Genomic DNA, 24,773 nt, shown 5'->3' with positions numbered 1-24,773 from the left:
TAAAATGCAATGAAGCAACAATTTCTCCACCGGAGGAGGGAAAGCCGAAGGCAAGGACACTGCTGCAGCTTTGCAAAAAGCTCTCCAAAGTGCTTCTTAACTAAGCTTAAAAGCAGTGCCAACGGCCACAACAGCAACTTCGATTTGGTGTGGAAATTGCAGTTCACTCTTGGATTTCCCCCCGCTTTTCCCACCGAATCACTGCTTTTCCTTGACAACTTTTCAGCTGTTATTTGTTTTTATTGCTGTTATGGCTCATTGAAGTGTGACAAAGTCGCCATCGTTGCGGCTATTAGTTGGCTCCAAAGGTGGCCTGAAGGTTGTAGGAAGTGCAAGTAAGGACGCCTAGGACAATGCAGTTGAAGCTTGGTTTATACCGAGCTGGAGAAAAAAAGAGTGGTCGGATCAGCCGAATACAAATATTTATAAAATATATGTAAGCCTTTTAATTTCAATTAACCCTTAAAGGATTTAAATACTCCTTGTCAAGGCATTCCCTTTTTAAATACTTTTCCCGGCAACCTTAACTAAGAATTTCCCCTCCAAAAAACCTGCTCAGCTCTAACATCACTTCTAATACCTTAAGCTAATTCAATAAGAACCAAAACATTAGCAATAAGGCCATTTAGAAAAGCTCCAAAACACTACCAGACTCATCGCATAAACGAGGCTGGTTGGGATCCAGGAGAAGGACAATGAGCACGAGGGGAAAACATCGACTAAGCTCATTTGTGGCCGCAGTTCTCCGCAAGTGCCTGTCCAGGAAGCCACTAAAATCCTTGGCCAACCAAGCGCAACAAAGCCGCGACATCCTTTTCACCTGCTTGCGACTTCGATGGGCGAAAGTTCCACATTTCTCGGCACTGTCCTCATTTGTGGTTAATTCTGTCCCGCTGCCTGCGCTTATCCTTTGCCAACTGTCACAACTTGGCGACAGGAGAAGAGCAAAAAGTTGCAGTTCGAGCTTCATGGAGTCGCTTAAGGGTGCACTGGAAATAAAATAAGCTGAAAATATAAATTTATTATTCAGTGGTATTTTATGTTATCTTAATTTTACAGAAATGTTTTTTAAAGTTCATATAAATTATTAAATTTAATCTAAATTTAAACAGACTTGGTATTCTCATAAATAATTTTTCTAACCATTTGAAAAAGTTTAATATCAGGAAGACAAAAAATTTTTCTCTGTGTTGCAGCTACATTCCTTTTATCCAGAAACTAGTAAAGGGAGGAGATTCAAGAGCGCTCGGCAGTCCTGTCCCTGTTCTCCTCTTTATTCGCCTAATTTCCGTCGCTTTGCCCCGTTTTTCCCGATTTTCCCTTGCGCTAATTGGGGACACCGAAAATCTATAAACAGTCCTGGCAGTTCCGCAGTGCTTATCGCTGTCCTTGTACTTGGTCTTTCGGCTCTCAGTCTGAGTCCCTCTGCCCCGTTTAATGTGCGTCCTTAAGCACAATAAATCTGTTTATCTCCGGCAAATGTCCTGCGCTCCTCTCAAATCGGGAGTCCTTGTTGGCCTGCTTAAAAGTTAACCTGGTCGGCGATAAAAAGTTTCCCTTTTGCTGCTGTTTTGTGGTTTTCTCTCCGTTGTCCTCGGTCTGTTGGCAGTCAAAATTTGTTAGCTATTTGTGCGGCATTATCCTTGTAGGACGGAGTAGGAAAACGGACACAAATGGACACTGAAGAGCGAAGCCTCCACATGGTAGCATCAATCATCGGCGGGGAAATTAAATTGCACTTCGGCTTACCTCAGGCTGAGACTCGGTTACAGCAGCTAAACAAAAGATACGGGAAAGATAAGGTAGTTTTGGGTTGATTTCAGGGGAGACAACAGTAGGATTCCCTGTAGTGAACAATTTACCATTGCGAACATTTTATATACAAAATGTTGATTAAAATGATGCAATTCATAGAATAAATTATATTAACAACTTACATATTATTAATTACACATTTTTATTCTGTTCAAAAGAGCGAAATAGAGACAATTTTATTTTATAAAGATATTGATATATGGAATTGACAATTGTTTTACTTTAGAAAAACGTACGTATTTTAAGAATCATAAAGCTCACATATAGTTTAACTAAATTTTAACGTTATTTTAGCTTTAAAAAAAATGTAAAGCCTTGTTTTAAATGAATTTGAAGCCAGAATCAGCAAGTGTTTTTAGTCAAGTATTTTAATTTTTTTGGAATTCCGAATATCGCAACGAAAGTCAGGGTATTACCTCGACTGAAGCATTAGCAATGACAAAATCTAACAAAGGGGAGTAGGATCAAAAAGACAGGGACACGTGTTCCAAACGGAAGCCAAAGAAGTGCCTTGGCCGGTAGCCATTTTCCATGGGTTTACCTTTTCGGTCGGGAGAACAGCCAGCTGCCATTCGTTACCAAAAGAAGACTTTTGCAGGCTTTAAGACTGGCTGTCCTGAATTTAGCCCCTCCAAAATTCCGCACCCCATTCCCCGTTTTGCAGCAGCACTGCGGTCATTTGCGAAGCTCTCCTACATTCTCCACCACCTGTGCCATCAATTGCAACCGCAAAATGGCAAAACAATCAACAAGCAACGCGACGGGAGTTTGGCCCATACAAGATTCCGAGTGCCTAAACCAAGCCCCATCCTCCCAACCCACCCCCATTCCAAAATCCCCCCAACGGCACGCCTCTGCTAACCGCAACGTGTTGCGAGTGAGGTAACCGAAATTGTTTGTCCGAAACTGCAAGACAAAGGCTCCGACAGCGAGGAGAAAGGCGTGAGGATGCACTAAAAAAAAAGTTCTTTAATATTATCATTGACAACCATTTTTAAAATTTTATAGTTTCTAAAATTAATTGACATATAAATATTGTGATATATATATTAATATGTTATATAAATTTCCATCAATAAGAATTCATTGCTTTTATTTCATAAATTAAACAAATTATAGAATTTATAAGTCTTGCAAAAGCACAATATGTCTTTATTGTTGTTAAGAGTTCAATAAGAAAGCACGTGAAATCTAACTGACATTTTGCAAAATTGATCAGCTAAACTAAATGATTTGTTTCACAGAACCAATTAACCGACACTAATTTTGCAAGCCTCTTAGCATCAGCATCAATTTAATCTCAAAGCCACTTTCACAGTTCGAACAGTATGAGGGTTGAAAGCTTCTTTAACATACTAGGTGATTTTTTGTGAATTTATTTGTTACTTTCAAATAAAAAAATTGATTTTAGTCTACTTAGTAATCTCAATGCTTGCAGCGGTGGGTGCGCAGGCCACAAGCAAAAATGTGATGTGTAATCCAATGGCCTGTCCAAAAGTGGGACCTTAACTTTAATGGTGACAATATTAAAACTCTGAATAATAAAACAAATTATTGATCCACGAAGTGTTAATTTTATTTTTAACTTAATATTTAAAATCATCCTAATTTAAATAGGAATAAAATATGAGTTCAGTTTTTTTTAATGTCTTGGATTTCTTGCTTTGAAAACTGATTGTTTAGTTAGTTTGTTTTTGTTAGCATTTTAATTTCAATCTTTAATTTTAACAATAAAAGTAATATGTAAACATTTAGTGAGCTTTAATGTATGTATTATTATAAATATTTTTTTGAGTGAAGGGTCTTCATTGAAGGGGTTACATTTGGGCAATTTCTTGGATGGGTGGCAGTCGAAATTGGAAAGTTGGTCGGGTGAAATATGACTGACCATCACCCAAGGCAGCAGCAGGGACAAGTTACCTCATGTCGTAAAAGAATGCTTTAAGTATTAACGAGAATTGTACAATTTTGTGGTTCTTAGTGCTTCGCAGGTGTCCAACCTATTAGATATGAGCAACATTTAGTTACAGAATAACAGCATTATATTAATAATAATAAAACTACCATAGCTAAAACAATATTTAATTTTCAAAAATGGTAACCTTTAAATTTTAACAAGTGCTTGTCTTAAATATAAAAAACAAAAAAAGGTACAAACTTTGTTACGGTTGCCAAACGATTTCACATTAAACCATCTCATTACCTCCGCATTTGCAACAACCGAAATCCCGAAACCTATTTGTACACGGCAATCTAAGCAAATCGTTTTGTCGAGCTTAATTTGCAGTTTGCCACCGAGCCAGTGTGAGTGTCTAACCTGGATCCTGCCAAAGTCCTTCGCACTCGGCTCCTCCTGGCCATCAAGGCTAATCCCAACGGACTTGGCTGGAAAAGTTTCCGTTTGGCGCTTGCCACGGCGGAAGGCGCCAAGGAAATTCGGTCGAAGGGAGTTTCGCTTGATGAAGAAGTTGTTGTCGGCTGGCGATGGGATTCACACCACCTTCCCCGTTTATTTCTTTAGTGGGCGGAAGGGGAAGCAGCCAAGTGTTGTTCTGCATTGTGTTTTGGCCATTCGAGAATTCCCGGGGCCAACTCTCTTTGGGCCCGAGCGCAATTGACAATAGTTGTGCACAAACTTCGAAAAGGCCAGTTGCACTTGACTGCCGGCAGTGAATAAACAAGAGGTTCTGGGACCGGAAAAGCGTGGGCCGAGGAGCGAGGAAAATCCAAAGGAAAACAGCGCCAAGGAAAGCATTGGGTAATTGTAATTCCTGCTCTCAAATGCCAGCTAACCAGTTTGCCTTGTTGGGCAATTACTTCGGGAGCAGTACCTTTTCCTATCCCAGAAACTTTCGTAATGAGTGAACACATTCAATTCCCATTTACTTTTGCGACTGCCAAATGACTTTCTAAAGAGGCAATCTCAGCTGCCAGCGCCACAATTGATTTCTATAAATTTAATTGGCAGGTAATACACAGTGAGAAATATTATATTTCAAATTTTACCTTGCTTTCAAAAGTTTTTATTAATAAGGTTTACTTTTAACTTTTTTGAACTGTTAAAGGCTATCTTCGGATTATATGTTTGGTTATATTTAAGAAGTTTATAATATTAATTTTAATTAGCTGATCAATTAAAAATAATATATGGTTTCCTCTACATATTTATTTTTATTAAAAAATTAAAAAAGAATATAAATTAAAAGCGATTAATTATAATATCAATACTTTTAAACTTACTTACGATATTTATAAATATTTATTGGGCAAACTTTACTTTCGGTAGCGAACTTATAAAATAATAAACGCTCTACTCTTGTTTTGAAAATAGGGAGAATAACAGGTGTAAAGTAAGGGGGCTTGGGATAAGAGGACTTAGAGGTAGTTTGGTTACGCCCACGATGTCAGCTGTTGCCGCGGGAAAACTTCGAGCATCAAGTGCCAAACAAGTGGACAAGCAGCTGATGTTGACACCGCCCTTTTTCGGGTTGGCACAATTTCGACCAAAGTGGGTGGACATTTTAGAAGTCGAGTCCTGTAACGATAAATTGCATACAACAAAACAACAACGACAACAACGACAACAAAGACAACAACGTCGCGGAATAGTCGCCGCTAGGTGGCGACACTGTGCAGGCAATCAAACTCAACAATGGCAACACCTGGTATAGGTTTCCCAGGAACTTTTTCCGCACAAACCAAGGCAAATGGAGTAGCGAATTATGAATAGCTGGTGAGTGAGTCTGTTGCCATGAATATATGAGGCTAGGGGTATGATAAAAAAATGTACTCTAGTTAAAGATACAAAAGAGTTTGTTATAAAATTTAAATTTACAAAAATGCCTAAAATGTATTAAATACTTTATCTCCATTTGATTTATGTTTTTGTTATTAATTACCCTTCTGCAGATAATCTTGACTTACTAAAACAATAAAGTAAAAGCTTTCCTTAAGCTGTCAAAATATGATTAGAAAAAAACACAAGTACACAGTTTTTTCCATTTAGTAACTCGTCACTTTTCTAGCACAAAATTCGAACACTAAACCCCCCAAATACATTCGAAATTATTGTATTTACATCGCGGTTTAGCGCGCCAGATTGAACAGCGCTCTACCCCGAAAACAGGCCTAAATCAAAAAGCATACAATTGAAAGAGTTAAACAAAGTAAGGCATTTATGACCCTTTTTTTAAATCCCTCGGCTGTTCATGGGTGGCGCAAATGTTTACTAAAATTCTAACTGATAAAATGGACAAGAAGAAGTCGCATCACCATCATAATCAGCAGACGCCAACCAAATCCCTTAATGCTATTAGGATGGGTGGCCAGGAGAAATCGCTTTTAAATGTGGGCGGTGCTAACCCCATAACCGAATCTACAAGGAAGAGTTCCTTAACCAATTACCAAGGAAATTTCCACTCGAACAAGCCACCAATTGTGGGGGATTATGAACATGCGCGTGTGAATCGGTATCATAATGTCAAGCAAACAGTTATGCCTACTGTAACTCAGCCCTCAGTCTCTGGGCTTCATTATCAGCAACAGCAACAGGCACAGCAGGTCCTCACTCAAAAGGCGACCAAAAGCACTGTAGAACTCACGGAAAAGCTGGCCAAAATCAATCGTCGCAATGCCATTAAGGAACTATCTGCCTTGCAGGCAAAGAATCTCCAAGCCATCGACAAGAACGAGGAGGCCCTGAAGGAATTGCAGGAGAGCATTCCGGAAATAAGCCAAATCTTCGATGTGCATTGCCGCATCGGCAGTGGAACGTTCAGTTCGGTTCTATTGGGAACCCTGCAGCGAGAACGCTGTCTTGTCGAAACCCAGAGGCGAAGATTTGCCATCAAACATCACAATCCCACAAATCATCCGGAGCGAATTCTCAGGGAACTGGAGTGCATGTTTCGCATTGGCGGGGTGGACAATGTCATCGGCATTAATTGTTGCATCAGATCCAACGAAAATGTGGCCTTTGTGATGCCCTATATGACACACGATCGGTTTCATGACATCTTCAGGAGTCTGAGTCTCCAGGAGGTTCGGGATTATCTGAGGAACTTGCTTGTCGCCCTGCGACATGTGCATAAGTTCAATGTGATTCACCGCGATGTGAAGCCGAGTAACATTCTATACAATCGCCGAACAGGAAAGTTTCTGCTCTGCGATTTCGGTTTGGCTCAAAGGATCGCCGACGATGGTAGTGTTATGCAGTCAAATGAACTCAGTTCCCCGGAGGCATTCAGTTTTCTGAGGGACATGGAGAGTGGCAGGAAGCTAATGCTGCCAGATGGTAACTCTGCCCAGGCCGAGGCCGAGGATTATATGGCCAGTCGCAAGATGCGAGCCTTGGGTGGCGGTGGGGGTGTGGATCATGCCCTACCATCAGGAACCCCGAATATCCACAGACTGCGAGAGCAAGCCTGTGGGCACTTGACCAAAAAGGATGTGGCCAACCAAAAGGCCGACACGATGAGGTTGCTCAATCGCCTGCGACTTGTAGGATCCAATATGGATCCCAACAACTATGTGGTTTCCACGAACACGACGAAGAAGGAAATGCATGCCTCTCGGGCCGGCACTCCAGGATATAGACCGCCAGAAGTCCTGCTCCGATATCCTCATCAATCCACGGCAGTGGATGTCTGGGCCGCGGGCGTTATAATGCTCTCGTTGCTCTCGGCGGTGCATCCCTTTTTCAAGGCCCCCAATGATTGTGCAGCCCTGGCGGAAATAATCAATTTGTTCGGTGATATACCAGTCCGAAAGACAGCCTTCATGCTGGATCGACTGATTATGCTGGCGCAGAAGGTGAACACCTTGGATCTGCGGCGGGTGTGCATGAGGTTTCGGTATGCGGAATTTTTCCTGGCCCCCGAAACATTTCGGAAATATCGGAGACCCGATGGCAGCACCGAGATGTGCCGCAGTTGCGAGCAGCCCACGTTTAATTGCCTGTGCCACAACAGTGGACACCACTTGGAAATGTACGATGGCCTGGATGAGTTTCCCGCCAACGCCTACGATCTGCTGTCCCGTCTGCTGGAAGTGAATCCCCAGAAACGCATCACCGCCGAGGAAGCCTTAAAGCATCCGTTTTTTAACGATCAATATCGCATTACGCCAGGAGTGCCTTTGCATCAGCAGCAGCACATGTTGCAGCATCAGCACAAGTTAAGGGCCAGGGAAACACTTCCATCGGCTGCAGCCAGAACCCTGAAGGCATTCGTGTCCTATTCCACGGAACTGCCTACCACAGCCTCTCAGGTAGCGGGTAATATCTGATTTCAGGCCCCCGATATTTGTTGTATTTAGACATTTTCCCTGGCTTCCTTGCGTTTCAACTTAAGTCCTGGCCGCCAGAAGAGAAGACCTTTACCTCAGCCAGTTGTGGACAACGAAAATTGAATTGTGCAGAAACCAAAAAAAAAAAATTAATAATATGGACGTTGCAAAATGTTCACGAAATTTACATTGAGAATATAAAGTATATTCATGTTTTTGTTGATTTTAAATTAATCAAGGTATCTACATATTTTGAGGTATCTTTCTTTTTCAATTATTTTTCTGGGTTTTCATTGTTCGATTGTTTCCTTTCCTACATTTTATTTTTCTTCCTCGATAACATGTGAAATCAAAATTTGAATGCGCTCTCTGAAGGTATTTTTGGAATATACATAAAATTAAGTTCATTAAAATAAAAGATATTAAAAACTATTTTTCTTTGTTGGTTGGATTTTTTAAACTTATAAAATAAAATCAGAGCGTTGCAAATAACATTATAATTTTGATCTTTGGAATTCTATATCTTATTTGGGAATGTCAATTTTTATAAAATGTATAATAAGTAGATAAATAGGGTATTTCAAAATGCCATCTAATATTCTTCCCTTTTGTTTTTCAATTATTCCCATTCACTTCATTGTTTTTATTGCATGTCGAACCCTTCTCTACCTTTGCTTTCTGCTTCGTAATTATCTTGTGACAACCATGTTTGCCTTTTTTTAATGTTCTACCCGACAGCCATTTTGCCAATTGGTTCTTGTGAACCTTGCTAAAGGAAAATATTTTACCCCCTGTCTTATCAATTTGCATTATTGACGCTTACAACAAATTTTATTTTGTTGTCCCACACCGAAAGGTTATGGGAATTTCTCCTTTCAGTTCAATAATTTTTCGTTTTGGCATTTGTTTTTGTGTGTCGGCAGCAAAAGAATTCATGGCTCACTGCGAATCATGTTGACAACTTCATTCTGTACCCCAGAAAAGAAATCAGATATTTATCTGCATATATGTGGAAAAGAGAAATTCTCGGGTGCTGGCAAGTCACCAAGAAAGAAAGTTCCAGCTGTCGACGCTGCAAAATAGTTTATTAAAAAGTTTTTCCTCCCCATCTTTTCCATTTTATCCGAGTGAATCAGTGTTGCGCCCAAAATTATGCAGTGGTTTTTCATGCCAATGCTTAATTCAGCATATTTCATTGCATGCCTTTCAGCCGCAAGCTAAATGGTCATAACCGTTTGTGCCACAGAGGTTACGGAAATATTAAAACATACGTTTTTAAACATACAAATAATTATATCAAATTGTATTTAGTCAGGCTAAGCTTAGACTAAAATGTGTATGAATTATATGCTTAAAAGTGTTTAAACTCGACAAACCAAGTAAAAAGGACTGAAGGGAAGACAGTCCAGCAAAGTTGTTTAACATCTTTCGGCCTTTAGTGTTCACTGTTCATCATTGCACGGACAGAAGGCACAAAAGGCTTTTAGACGCTTCGGTGGGGATCAGCATGGCCAACTCGTTTGGCCAATAACAACTGCGCCACGGCAATCACACCCACATACTGACACGCACACCGCCACACCTATTCTTACAGTTCGAAACACAAGTACACAGACAGAAAAATGGGTAAAATTGATTTTTTTGGGAAAACCAACTCAAAGTTTTAAGATTTTAATGAATTACAAATTTGGAAAATATACTATTTATAATTTATAATTTAATCAGTCTTATATATCTTTGATTAAACACTGAACAATTATCTTACTATAATCTTCAATTTTTACTTACAAAATATTATTATATTATTATTTACATTTATTTAAAATTAAATTTTTAGTTTTGTTGTCGTGTGGTGTAAGGATTGACTGCTTTATATGCAAAAATCGAATTAAACTATATTGCTTAATAAATATTTGTAATATATTTTCCCGTGCATTATAAAACTCAAAGATACCCCTTACACGCGGAAACACTGAGCCCGAGCTCCCCGCGGAGCCATAAACATTTCTAGCGCTGCACCGTCCACTCGACCGCAAAAGCCGCGTGCGCAACTCACCGGACACAATGCGGCTTATCAACACGGCAAAAAGGAGGAAAAGCGGGAAAAACGGGATGAAAATGGCCGAGAATGGCGGACAACTAAAGAGACAGCTCCTACGGCTCTCCAGTTGCAGCGGCTCCCGTTTAGCGCTTTATGGCACATGATAGATTAGTCTGGCCACAGGTGTAACCAGTGCGGCTTTTTCGGTGGCTCTTGCTGGCTTCTCTGCCGTCCAGCCTGCAATCCCCCATCCGGATCTCCCGACCTGCCCTTTACAACAACGGGCTTCCCAGCGATGGTGGAGCACGTAATTAAGTAATTAGAGGAGGCAGGCCAGCAAAAGCTGCCCGGAATGATGTGTTGGATTTAAAGTATTGCAGTCACTCAAAGTGAATTCTTTACGGCCAGAAGCTGTATTTTTGTGAACAAAGAGAGGGGTTGCAAATGTTATTAAAGAGCAGTCGTTATTGGATTTTTAAATTGATATTTGGCCGCTTGTTTTAAAAGGTTAAAAACTATACTTTTTAAGGATTACCTTTGATTGGTATTCCCTGCAGCCAAACTTAAATAAAAACTAAGTTCATTATATATCTTATTGCGTTTTTTTTTTCCATCTTACATTTTTGGCTGCTTAGAGGTGGAATATATTCATTTTACTATTCAAAAGTGTGAAGTTTTATATGTATTTACCTTTGGACACCTTTGTTTACCTCTAACTATATATCTTTCAGCTGCAATGTAGGCAACACTTTTAAGGCAAAAACTGCAGAGCAAATACCGCAGGGTGCAATGTCCTGAAACCGCAAGCTCCGTTTGACTGTTGACTTCGTGCAACGGGCTAGAGCTGCTTTGCACCACCTCCTTTCTGCACCACCCCCCTGCTGCACCACCCCCTCCATGACCTCCTGCACCACCATTCATCTGTCTCCGTGGCGCATTTCTGCTGTCAGTTGAATGTTTGTTTGCCCGCCTGTCGCGTATTGTTTGCTTTCCGCATGCGTTGCACACATCCACCTATCTCCGTCTCTTTTCCAATGACATCATAGCCTCCACCTACCACCCACTCCCCACATCCCCTTGAGAGCGTGTGGGAAGGTGCTGGAAATGGAGCCACATCGATGCTGATGCTGATGCTGATGATGATGCTAGGGCCAGAGCCAACAGCTGCTGACATCCTACGCTCGTGTCGGGTCACTAAATGAAGAATGATGGACACAATGCGAGACAAAGATGGCCCCACAAGGAGCAAGCGAGATGGCTAGCGGTAAGAGGGAGATGGAGGGGGAAAGGGAGGGAAAGCGCAGCGGAATGCCCAAAATATTTTGTCATCTTCAAATGGGATTTATGCTGCAGGACACACAACGATGTCATTGTCATTCACCACGGAAAGTATTTCTTTGCCACTCCTTGAACTTTAAAGTTAATTGGAAATTTTTAGCAATTTCCCTCGCTTCTCCACCTATGATTTGCTTTTGTAGTTGTCGTTGTTGCTGCCGGCCAATCATAAAATTTGCTGAACAAAATATGGATTTATGTCAGCAGCAATAACAACAAGAGCAAAAAAAGGCGGGAGTCATAACAATGGCACCCCAGTCACATTGCTGTCATTTTTCGCGCCCTTTTACACAAATAAAAAAACAAATAGATTGAAAATCGACCTCGTGATTCGGATGTGTGAATGGAAACCAATGTTTTAAATAAAGATGAATGGACAAAAACAAATGGTAAGCAAATTAAAACAAAAGATACTTTCTAAATAGACAAGCAGTTTTAAAGTTTTTTATGCCTATTTTAGATAATTGAAATGTATTGATTGTTAGGCGAATTTTATATAATATATTCAGCTGAAAAACAAATATCAGAGCTAAATTTAAATAAAAAGAAAACTTCAATATCATTGATACATACAAGCTTAAAATTTAAATTTCAGCAGTTTAAAAGTAAATTTAAAACAATCACTTTTGAATCAATGTAAGTGGGGGAGCCTAGTTTATTTTGTTTAAATAATTTGATCGAGCGACCTAACCTTAAGTTAGTTTATGAGGACAACTAAAGATATATATTTTCTAGTTCCTTTGTTTTTGTTGAGTGTACACCTAGATTCCATCTGCTGGTGCTACTGCTCTTCACGGTTGTCAGCTGCTGGCTGTTGGCAATGCATCACTGATTATGAAAAGCTTGCTAAAAGCTGGACTCATGATATATTGCTTTTGTTGTTGCCCCTCGCCGTGTTGCACGCTGCTGTTGCTTTTGCTGCCGCTACTGCTACTGCTGCTGATATTTTGCGGTATCATTGCCACTGATGCGACTGCCAGATGTTAACGGCATTCTATTGCCATCATCGCACGTAAGCGACACGACACAATAATGAAGTTTTATGCTTTGCCACCTGCAGAACATATACCACATAAAGGGGCGGTGGGTGGCACAAAAAAGGGGGTGCGGCATAAAGAGAGATACCAGCAACAAGACCTGCAATCAACTGAAAACGCTGGCGATTTCTTTTGACTTTTATGTGTCCACGTTAAGTACGAGCATGCGGAGGAGCTGAGCTGTCTGGGAGTTCGTTAAGGGAAACCTCATCAATAATACCTGCAACCAGTCGAAGAGATAGTGTATCCAGTGAGGAAGCAGAGCCAAAAGCAGAGAGATATATCCAGATAATGAGAAATAATAACCTGTGGGTGCAGCTGGTTCTTTTAATCTCTCAGATGTACTTATGACAGTTTCGCAAGCATTTTCCTTTAATTGCTGACGTAACGGTGAATGCCATACTGACTGGTGAAATATATTGTGAGTTTAATAAAGAAAATACACGTTTCAGCGGGCTTACGATGATGTCCATTTTATATTTACATTGTAAAGTCAGTAGATGAAGATTGCAATTAAAACCATTCAATAAATTAAATAAATAATAATAATTACTTTTTGGAGATTGATAAGTACTCACTTCATTTTTGTTGATATAAGATGCTATAGAAAAATATTTAAATATTTTTATAAATGAGTAGGATAGAGTAATGCATTAAAAACTGTCATTAACTATTAAAAAATCACTGTGAATCATCCGATTAGAATTAAAACAATTCAATACAAAATTACTTTTTGGAGATAGAACTGTACTCAAATGTACTTTTCGTTGATAAAGGCCCCTGTTAAATAATGTTGAAATATTTATATAAATAGTGGGATTAAGTAATGCATTAACAACTGTCATTAACTAATTAAAAAATCACTTTGCATAAATATCCCAAAAATCATCCCACCATTCAGTGCCCTATTAAGGTCACTTTCGAGTTTATTTCCATGCCATAATTAACTATTAACCCACATAACCTCCTCGGAGTTCGTCCTTAATTAAACAATTGTGCCCGGCCAAACCCAGTTCAATCCTCTGAACGCCCCACTTGAAAGGTGTGAGCTGACATGACGTCAGGTGGCATTAATGACAACAGAACAACACCAAGCTGCGCTAAGCCAGAAACTTCAGGTGACAAGTGACAAGATTAATTAACTGCCTCCAACAGACAAACACAAAACAAAAAAAAAAAATAAAGAACATAACGAAACGAAACAAGGACACAGGACAATGAAACATAACTGAACGTGGCCATGAAACAGTTGTGAAATCACAAAACCTGTCCAAGGATTCACGGACACACACCCGCGTTTCGGAGTTGCCTCGTCACATGTCCGGGATTGTGGCGCGAGTACGGCGCAACGTACAACACACAACCGGATCCGGATCCGGAGTCAGACAATCCCTGCGCCTAAATGACAATGGCAAAAGTTGCTCCTGCCAGGTCTCGCTTTCCTAATTTTAATTAGCCGCAACAGGAGACCACAACAAGTTGGGGACAAGTCTTTCGTATATGGAGTCCCATTTGTGATACTCATTGATTAGCTTGTGGGAGAATTTGTACAGGTTAGTAATGGTTTTAATTTTTAGAATTTTAAGTCAGGGCAACTTGAATTAGATTTTTATTACATTACAAACAATCTTTACTTAAAATGAAACAATAATATTCTTTTCTAAGCCGAAATATTGATACCTAAAATATTTAAATGGCTAATAATGAATATATTTACTATTTAAAAATAAAAAATAAATGTCAAATAATATTTTTTGATCTTTTAAAGATTTTAAAGGCAGTTTTCAACACAAAAATAATAAATACTCATCCTAAATCAACTCACAAACAACCGCATAAATAAAATATTTCCTGGTACCGTCATTGTCAAAGATGTATGGGAACATATTTTATTTAAATCAACAGAAAAAACGAAATTCCGCCAAAAATATATGCACATTCAAGGGTATTTGGGGCGAAATTGTCCCCGCATTTGTTGTCACATGAGTTTGCCGTGCCGGTGCAGGTGCGTGCAGTATTTATGAACTCGTTACACGTAATTAGGGTCAGTGTGTCTCTCCCGTTACGCACTACCTCTGTCTCTGTCTCTGTCTCTGTCTCCTATCTCCTATCCCTATTGCCATCTCTCTCTCACCTTATGCGTATCTCCCTCTAAGGATCTCCTTGTGGTCGTGTGCGTGCGGGGAGTGACAATTAATTACCGCACTGCAGTTGGGATGAACTGCCCGTTGGGCCTATTGAAATATAAAACCGCGCTTATTTTGGGCGCCGCCAAAGTCATAAAGTTTCTTTTGGCTCGACTTTAATTATGGGAGTCTACACATTGAGAATAATAATAATAATACAAAAAATGTGACCTTTGATTAAGCCTTAGCATAAATATTATACTATTAGCTGTCTTTAACTAAAGCTAAAGCACTTAAAACCAAAATAAAAGCAAAACATATGTATTAAAAGATACTTAGCTCAGAAATGCAAACACATTTTAATAGCTCTTCTTTTGGGCATCTATGACTTAAATTTCATATAATTAAAAAACAATTACAATAAATTAAAAGAAAATTTTTTTTGTTTGGAAAAATGTTACTTAAAATATGTTTATCAGAATTAAAAATTACCTACTTTGACAGGCTACATTTTGTCTGCAAGTTATTTGGATTTGGTTTTTAGTGCGTGAATATTTTTTAAATTATAACAAATTTTTGCTCTATTTTTTTGTTATTTTTTCCTGTGCAAGGGAGCTCATGTAAATTAGGGGGAGTTCAGGTGCCACGCCCCGCCAACGAGCGAACTATTTATTATGAGAATTTCATGCAAGTTGAGTGGGTGTGTCCTGGTCCTCTTGGCCACCTTAATTGGCAGTGGCCGGTCGGTTTTAATTAGTTTTCGCAACGCTTGAAGCCTGCTCCTGTTCGCCGTTACTGTTCGCTGTACCCTGTTCCATGCGTGAATTATTATGCCCAGCGTAATATATTTTATAAACCGTCGACTCCTGGCACCGGATAAAATTATGCAACAGCGAATATTTAAGCCACACGGCTACAGTGTCGATGCCGCCGAACTTAATTGAGTTGCATGTGGCACCGGCAACTCCCCGTTTTTATCCGCCCCTCCAGGAGTTTTCCCTCATGGGTTTCGGGCTATGGATTTCGGCCCCGTTTGATTCAGTTGACCAACAGCAAGTTAAGCTGTTAATAAAGCGAACCAACGCACCAACGTCCTCGAACCGGGCTCATTTGTCAATTGTGGCGGCCTGGTTTTTGGCTCTAATTACATGGCCACCAATGGTTTATTGTTTGGGAAAAATTTGCATTGCCTGGGAACCAAAGTGGACTGCAAATGAATGGGGGAAAAATGTTGGTAAATAGGTTCTAAAACGTAGAACAGGGAATGTATTGCTGATGTTTAGAGGCTTGTCCATTAAGCATAAAAATGTAAGTACACAACATTTCTGAACAGTCAAAATTTGAATATTTCATTGGAAATATATCCCAATTCAAGGAGTGACTTAAGGTGTGACTTAATCAGAACTAGAGCCAACTTGTAAAGTCGAAGGTGAGAAAAACACTTGATTTCAGAAGTCTCTATTTCAAGTCAAACTCATGCCAACAACAACTAATTAATTGGAAGCCAAATTTCTAAGCAAACTACAGAAAACAAACTTAAGGCAAAACAACCGAAACACTGAGAGAACGCAACTCATGAAATTTAATGAAATTATTTCAAACTGCAGCCAGACGGAAGCTAAAATTACAAGGAATTTTCTTTGGAAGAACCTGGTACACTTGTCTGTGCATTCAATTAGAAATATTTCCGATGTCAAAATGATGTGGGAAAGTACATATATACTTTACAAACAAATCAAAGACGATAGAGTCTTGGGCTATTTTAATATGGAAATTGATATGAGGTGAACACTTTGCGTTCTGCTTTTCATTTTCTTTGCTTTGCTTTGCTGCCGAGCTTATTTATGCATGAAGATGACTTTACATTCCATGGCAACGGCAACACTTTTACGGTTGTCCGTTTGCTCATCTGTTTGGTTACGGACTGTTGGACAGTGAAATTCAGATAGATAGGCGAATTCAGGGGAAGGCGAAGGCAAAGGCCCGAACGAGTTGTGTCTGTGAAAAAATATTTATTTGACTACCTTGAAGGAAGACAGCCCATCTCAGAGCAGGCCCTGAAATCCCTCTGCAGTTTAAAATGCTGCAACTGCACTTAGAAAAAAAATCTGATAGAGGCGAGAAATAAAAATTTTCTACAGACATCATACAATATTGGGGCTAAATCAATTTTGAAAGTAATAAAAGTTAAACTTTAATGTTTAATACAAATTAATTGAGTTACTGTGATAATAATATTAATAAATCTAGGCACTGAAGTATTTTAGCAATTGATAGATAAACTGTTAACAATTTTATTATTTATAGATAATAAATAAATCCAAATTCCAATACTTGTTTGTCACACATTTAAACTTTAAATTACTGCTATACAAATTATATATATATATATATTATTTTAATAGGAGGACGTTCTTAGAATTGTTTGTTAAACGCGTGCTTAGCTTGTAAGGCAGATTTTTTAAGTGTTCCCCCAAGTCTTTTCCCAAGCGTCTTTCCTCTCGAGTATCTGTATCTTTGGGAGCGTCGTCTTGACCTTTTTGTGGTCAAAGTGCACACAAGCATGAATCGAGAGGGGTCTACCTGGAAATGTTTTTCTTCTTGGCCCAGCCCTCGTTGTCTCGCTGTCTGTTTGCCCAGCTCTCGCATAACAGGTTTCCCGGTTTTCATTTGGGCTTGCTTGCCGACCCCTCAATTTTCCGGCTGCTCACTTGATAGATGGTCGGCTGGTCTTAAGCCCCCGCTCGCCGCCATAAATATTGATTAATAATATAGTTTTACATTCGCTGGAATGCACTTTGGGGGCAGCTGTCTGTGGCTTTTCCCGGGATCATCATCAAAACAACTTCATTGTGCAATTGACTAGCTCGGCTGACAATGGAATATCCTGCCTTAAGTAGCTCTTAGATATCAGAGTTTTTCGGGGGTTGTTCCATTCGGTTACAGGTGTTGTTCCCTTCACACGGTTTCTTGAGGGTTTTCCTTTCTGGCCTACATCTTAATCGAGGGTGATGTGTATTTATTACTCGATTCGGTTGCTGCCCAAATAATTGGCTCTGTCTTGAAGTCTCATATTGTGGTTTGGCTTCTTAGGGAGTTTTCCGGCTTCGGTTCCAATGCACTTTGAAATGGATCTGGGTTTTCTTCATGGTGGATTACTTAAGTGACCTTTTCGGTGGAGTTTCTATGTCGAATATAGGAAAGGTATATGGAAGTTTCTCCGGAATATTTAAGTTTATAGCGGAATTCGGCCAAGTATTACAGTTGATTGTCACCTATTTTTTGGTGGAAAGAAACTTTTATTATGCTGCAAAATTTATAAGAAGTGTTAGAAGGAAATCATTAAAAGTATATTAAATATTAAATTATTATTATTATTAAATAATTATTTAAGCACTTTTAAACCTAGAGATTAAATTTAATTGACTTTAAAGTTTTACAGCTGCGAGTAACTAACTTACAATTTCCTCTGACCGTTTAAAAGTCTGACTCATTGCTGGCCATTACCCAGTCCTCAGTTGGACCTTAACCCCCTCAACACCCCAATTGAGCTGTCCTTGTGCCCTTCGGAATGGGTGGCAGCACTAAACAATTAGAGAACTTTTGCAGCCATGCATTAACAAAAGAACAACAATTTAAATGAGCTGACTTTCGGGTGGGGAAAAGTGTCTGGGGGAAATCACAAGCTGCTGCTACTGCCAGGCTGAAGTAACAATAAATTAATTAAAACTTTTTAGCCAATTCAATTTGTGTTGTGTTGTCGCCTGTCTGTCGCCTCCTCGCTTTTCCTCCAGCCTCTGTTGCGTTTTTATCTATTTTCCCTTTTTTCCTGTTGCTCTGTCCCTTTGAATTATAAATGCACATAAATTGTTGCGTACTGGCCAGGATTTTAGCTCCTTCTATTCCCGTTTTATTTTGCCCCATTCTATAAGTGCTTTGCCTCCCCACTCGCCAACACATGAATTTCAAAGTGATCTCGCCATTTAACAGATTTGAATTGCAATCAAAGTTTGTTTATCCACAAGTTAGTTTCAAATGGAATTAAATTAAATAAAGTATTTCATAATGAAGCTGTCAATTGTAAAGAATTTGGTTAAGTTTTGTATTAGGCTATTATATCTGTTGTTTAAAATATAATTTTATTCTTGACTGCGATATTAACTTTACAATAACCATTTCAAACCAAACATGTAAATATCCCTTTTTTAAAAACTTTTCAAAAATATTATTACTAGCCACCTGAGGAGTCCGGACTGCCTACAATCGAAATCAAAGTACAATTGTCTGGACGCACTAAAAACCATAAAAAAGGGTCTGCGGCAAGATATGTTTGGTTTGCTTTGACATTTTTATTGCATTTTAATTTATACCTCTTCGAGTGTCCGCCGCTCAACCAAAACACACAAAACACATCAAGTATTTCTTGTCGCAGTGAGAGGGACACATCAAGGGAAAAGTCAATAACCTGGACAAGATTTTCTTTCGGATGCTGCGGCATCGAAAACCAATTCCAGCTCTTGAAGCGTGACATCAAATGACAACGAAAAATAATTTCCATTGGACACGGGACATCCAGACTCGCAGAGAAAAGCGATTCAACCTCTACCTGAGTGAATCCGGATAGATTATTGACATTCTGTCTCCCGTGGTGCAATAGTTGCCGCAGAGTTCATTCCCCCAAAAAAAAATCAGAGATTGGAATAGATAGGGAAATTTATTGATACTCTGGGTCGGCACTTTGGACGACGGCTAGGATAAGAAATTATATTTCTTTTCATTTGTCGGGTAATTATGTAAATTTACAAATCAGAAATGCTGTATGCAGGGCAGGAGAAAATTCAATTTTCACACTCTGCTGCCCGGCTGAGCAAACATGTGGCATTGGCTAATAACCTAAGCAGCAAGTAAACAAGTGGCAAAAGTCGTTTGTCCTTTCCCTTATTGCTAAATCTCCTCCCTCCGCTCGTATCTCTCAACCAACTAACCAAAACCCAAAGTATGTCCAATGCACTTTATCCTGATCCTGTTGCTAACAAGAGAAGAAGCGACTTGCACTGGGGAAAATTTTTGTTCTAATTTATATGTATGATTTTAATATTAAAACGATATTTCTTTAATAAAGTCATATTGCCCTTTATATGTTTACGAATTTTGAATGTTTGATTGCAGCTATAAAAATTTTACTAAGAGAATAGACAACAAGAACAGATAAGTTATGGAGCTAAAAATGTACACAAATTTCTAGATATTTAATTATGGAATGAATACTAAATTGCCAAATGAAAGCTTAATTTGTTGCAGTGCATTATCAGACAGGAGCAAAACTCATACGAAAAACTAATAAAGACAAGTGGCAAGTCAGCACCAGCAACAGGACACATTGCTCCCCAGACATCAGCCTCCCTTTCCCAGCTATTTCCCTCTGTCTCCACCAGTTTTTCCTCCAACCACTCGTGTGGCCAAAGCCTTTGAGCAAACAGATGACTCTCGCCCATGGCTCTGGGTTTCCCCCATTAGTGCCAGGCGCTAATCGCCATTGTCCACCCTTGTCAAAAAGAACCCGGAGCTCCAGCTTTTCCTCCTTTTGCACTCCCTCAACTAACCACACTGGCTGTCACAAAAATCGCAGCTAGCCGGCAAAAAAAAAAAAATGGAAACAGCGGGTGTGGAAAATTTATATCAGTGTGTGGCGAGCTAAAAGCGCAAATAAATAATCAGCAACAGTTGCCGGATAGATCGGAACTTTTTCCCCCAATGATGTGCCATTTTTTTGGGGGGCGTTACTTACTGGCGCGACTTGTCCGGGCGGTTTGTCACCATATAATCCGTGTTGCCCCAAGACATTAGCCCCCATCCCGATATCCCGACATCACGCCAACCAAGCACAATAAATCGCCAAAGATTATTGTCAGCAAGATTGCAGAAGCAACCCTCGCATTTGTCACACTTCTTATGTGGGTGTAATCTCTGCGTTGCATGCACACGCCGAACTTAAACTACCATATACATATATTGAAACAGATGTAAATCGTCGATAGGCGGGCAATGAAACCACTTAAGTAAAGCCAATGGTCCATGAGTGCCCGGATCGACTGGATACGCTTTTTCTATGGCTTTGCTAATTGTTTCCAGGGCGAAGGAAACCCCATAATTGAATAAACCCCAAACGCAAAACAAACAAAATTCTTATTGATTTTTCGTGAGAAATCAAAGCAAGAAGGAATTTCGATATGAAGTAATAGTGGTTGTCGTTTTTGGTGTAATGCACCAGAGACCTTATTTCATGACAGCAATGTTCCTATCGCAAATGTTATAAATATGATTTATGACCAATGTGATAATCGAAAATTGTACTCAATAACTTTAAAAGAAATGGGATTTATAGAATTTTTTGAATAATCCATTACATTTTTAAGAATTTGTATTTCTCATCATTTTTTTTTAATCAAATTATATACATTTCAATAACTTAAGAAACAATCAAAGCAGACCATAGTAACCATCAAATCCAACAAAATCTTTCCCTCCCTATCCACTTTAGCAGTCTTTTCAAATATTCCAACTGGAAAAATTATGTTCAGCTTATGCAGACGAAAAGTTTACGCCCTTAATACATATCATATTGTCCAGGAAAACTTTTTTTGCTCCCTCCCTCTGAAAACTTTAGCTACTCTGGCAACTTTCGTTTAACATAAAACTGCAAGCCAAAAGCAAACACAGTTGGCTAATGTATTGCCTCCGGATCACAGGGCCCCGGAGCTGACCATTGGATATTGGCCAAACCCCAAATTTTACCACACTCTCTGCCCCAAGTAGTTGCAACTTTTAATTGCGCTCACGGATTGATGGCGAAACTCTGGACAAGACAATGGATAAAGCAGAGGCCTTCGGCTCAACTTCATCCCGAACTTCCACTGCGCGTAGACAAAACTACTAAATGTCAAAAGTGTCAAAATTTCTTAGAATTATGTCTAGCGAACATCAAAAGTTGCCCGGGAAAAGTGTTGCCATGTTGCTGCTTCTAGCCGGCAAAAGTTGCGGTTCCTGATGCACTGCGGGAAAAGTAACAAACAATGCGAAAATTTTTTCGCATGATAATTATATATAACGTTTTATGAACCAATAAATTTGATGAGATGGATGTTTTGAGAATATATATATTCTTAATAATAATATGTTGTTGACAATAATTCATAGAAACCTTTATATTTATATTTATATTAAACGATGATAATTTGGTTAAAATAAAATGAATATTTATAAGTTTAATATATTAAAAATAATATAATATTAATTCTTATAAAATCAAGGTTAAGATGAACGTAATTTATTCTGTGTTCGCAAACCTAAAATTTTACTAAACCTAGTATACACATTATAGTTGTTAATTTACATACCTATTTGGCACAACTAATTTTTTGTAGTGCTGTTTCTGTTGCTATTTTTGAGTTGCTGCCGTTGAGTTGTGGAGCTTACAAGCCACATGTTTCTGCTAGTAACATTTTCGACACATTAACAGAGACTGGCAGGAGTGGAGCAGCGTATTTGGTTTGGGAAATCGAGTGAGAGCCAAAAGCGACTCCATGGAATATAGCACATATTGCACATAGCGTATATGGCAGGTAGCGTAGCGTCTTCTTGGATTTTTCAGCCACACGAAAACTGGGAAACCTCTTTTCAAGCGGGAACTTCGTAGGGTTTTGTGTGGCACAGCTTGTGCTAGTTGGCCATACGATATGTGAAACTGAGAACAGTAATGACGTTGTCAACGGGCAACATTGCTGGCAGCAGCAGCAACACCAACAGCTCAACAGCAACAGCAACAGCAGCACATCACATCGCATCACGTACGCCGAGCAGAACCAAAAACAAAAGTCGGTGCCCAAAGCGAATGGAGAATGGTAAATGGCAACGGCAACATGACAACTTGCCTGCTTTCGGCTGACTCTTTGCAACTGCCGGCTCTTTCAATTACTCCACAGCGAATCGAACAAGAAGCCAACTTTAAAGTCGCGCCCATGACGCTATGGGATGTGGCCAGCAACAGGCGCAACAGCAACATTGTGGCTAGAACAGGCTAAATCGAAGTGTGTCAATGGCAAAATTCGGACTTCATTATTTGCAACATAAACACCGCATGCAACAGGATTTCTCTCAAAAAAGTTAAAGTGAAATTTTAAGTTTCCTAGAAACTAAACATTACAAATGTACTTGTTAGCACATGGGAACCTTTTAATTTGAATGACGTGCTTTTTCGTGAGCAATTAAATTATTAAAAAATAAAATAAAATGTTAGCGAGCGACATCATTATCTTATTAAACTCTAATTAATATATGTATTGCTTAAAATAAAATTGATAAGCAAAAAAAATTCTTTAACAGGCTTAAGCGTCTGCTGCTATATATTATATTATAAATTTCTCTTTATTTCTTTAATCAGCAGCACCGTTAACCTATGCTACTAAATAATCTTGCCGAAAAAAAGTTCGTTATCTCCAAAACATATTTTATTTTAGCACCATTAACGCCAGCAACACGCACAGCAGCAACATCGACCCTCCACCAGCAACATGTGCGTACCCACCGGCAACATTGAGCGAGAGTGGGTGGCGGTGGCTTTTTCTTTTCTTAATTTTTGTAACATTTTGTAAATGCGGCAATAAAAGCCACAGGCAAGACTGAAAACGAGACACCTACGGTGCGGCAGCAAAGCAATTACGATGGGAAAAGAAAAGAAAAGAAAAGGGGGAGCACGCTGTAGACCAGGTTTGTTTAGTTTAGGCCAGGCCAAAAATACAAAATATAAAAAAAAACGAAAAAGAAAAAGAAGTCGAGCTGAAACGCATTGAAAGCGAAGCTTTAAGAACCAGCGGGAGATGCGAGAGAAAGATGACTCGAAGATGGAGTTCGAAGTAGAGAACTGGGTGCGACTTGCAACAGTAGATGTCTGTGGTATACTACATGGTACATGGTAGTGGGGGAAACCTGTTCCACACCGACGAGGGTCCCTCGGGGGGAGCACAAGACTTTTTAGTGACGACACAAACGGGTTTACGGAGGTGTAGATATGGGGGTCTAAAGTAAACTTCACACTGCCTTCGCCTTCTTATTGTTATGTTTTATAATATTTTAGAGACAAAAGATAGAAACGCAGACTTTTGGAGTTTTGGTTAAGGAGTTTCAGTTGCTGCACTGAGAAAAATCAACAAAACAGTAAAAAAAACTATATGTTAACTTTGTGGGGTTAAATAATTAAGCAATACTTTAAGATTGTTTACTTTTATTTTTAAGTATTCACATTTCTAATAAAATAATGCCATTTTCCTATTTAATTTAAGTCAACCTTTATTCAAACAATTTAAATAAGTAAGTGGGAAATTTGTATTTAAGCTATGAACTTATTAGAGATTATTTTAACCATGAAATAGAAGTAAGATTCTGAGAAACAACTTACCTTTCGTAATTATTTAAAAACGATTGAAAATGTCGATAAAATTTTTAGAAATCATTCTAGACTCTGAAAATCAGGGTCACTTTTAAACTCTTGAAGAACACTGTTCCCGAGTTCTGGAAAATATCCTTGACTTAAATGCGATTTTATCGCAGTGCAAAGTCGTTGAAGTCCGAGTCTCTGAGGCGACACTTTAGTTATTTTCCACTTCTTGCTGCACTCCACTTCACTTTTCAAAGGCCGCATTAAAATGCATGATAAAAACGAGCCCATGAGCCACATGAGTTGGATGAAAATGATGACGCCCAAGGAGACGATGACGATGATGATGATGATGATGATGGACATGGGCACGCTGAAGAAGGTGGGCAGATGGAGGAGTACGATGATAATTCTCGCACTGATGAGGCTGAAGTTTCCCCGAGGCTGCTGCAACTGGTTGGATGCATCCATGTCAGGATTGTTGTGGGTGCAGCGTATATAAAACATTTTACATGTGATGGGCCCAGCTCCTTAACCAACCCCTTCCCCTCTTATTGTTTCCCCCTCTCCGGCCGCCCCCATTTTCGTTTGGTCTGCGTGGGCGTGTTCCCTGGGCAATTGTTGAGCTTGAGCCCGAATCCGAGGCTGAGTCGGAGTCTGGCGTTGGCGGGTTAATGTCAGTGTCGGGTTTCGAAACCAGG

At 39.3% G+C, this 24,773-nt stretch overlaps 1 protein-coding gene and 1 long non-coding RNA gene across 2 annotated transcripts; both read left to right on the top strand.

Moving 5' to 3' along the window:
- Positions 1-3,088: 3,088 nt before the first annotated feature.
- On the top strand, positions 3,089-3,381 carry LOC108149291. The gene is made up of 2 exons (XR_001774615.1): positions 3,089-3,174; positions 3,227-3,381. It is a non-coding gene; the product is annotated as an uncharacterized LOC108149291 (long non-coding RNA).
- A 2,406-nt stretch (positions 3,382-5,787) lies between these two features.
- Positions 5,788-8,315, top strand: LOC108149240 (cell division cycle 7-related protein kinase). The gene has a single exon (XM_017276675.2). It carries the CDS (start codon positions 6,037-6,039, stop codon positions 8,098-8,100), a length of 2,064 nt encoding a protein of 687 aa, XP_017132164.1. The 5' UTR covers positions 5,788-6,036; the 3' UTR covers positions 8,101-8,315.
- Positions 8,316-24,773: the final 16,458 nt, after the last annotated feature.

This window comes from Drosophila elegans, unplaced genomic scaffold, assembly GCF_018152505.1.
Source record: "Drosophila elegans isolate 14027-0461.03 unplaced genomic scaffold, ASM1815250v1 contig_814, whole genome shotgun sequence".
NCBI lineage: Eukaryota > Metazoa > Arthropoda > Insecta > Diptera > Drosophilidae > Drosophila > Drosophila elegans.
Note: the sequence above shows the minus strand (reverse complement) of the source record. Positions and strands in the feature narration are given on the sequence as shown.

Bases quoted from the DNA above. Each gene is read 5' to 3' on its own strand.
- LOC108149240 (XM_017276675.2), top strand. From the start codon at position 6,037: ATGTTTACTAAAATTCTAACTGATAAAATGGACAAGAAGAAGTCGCAT.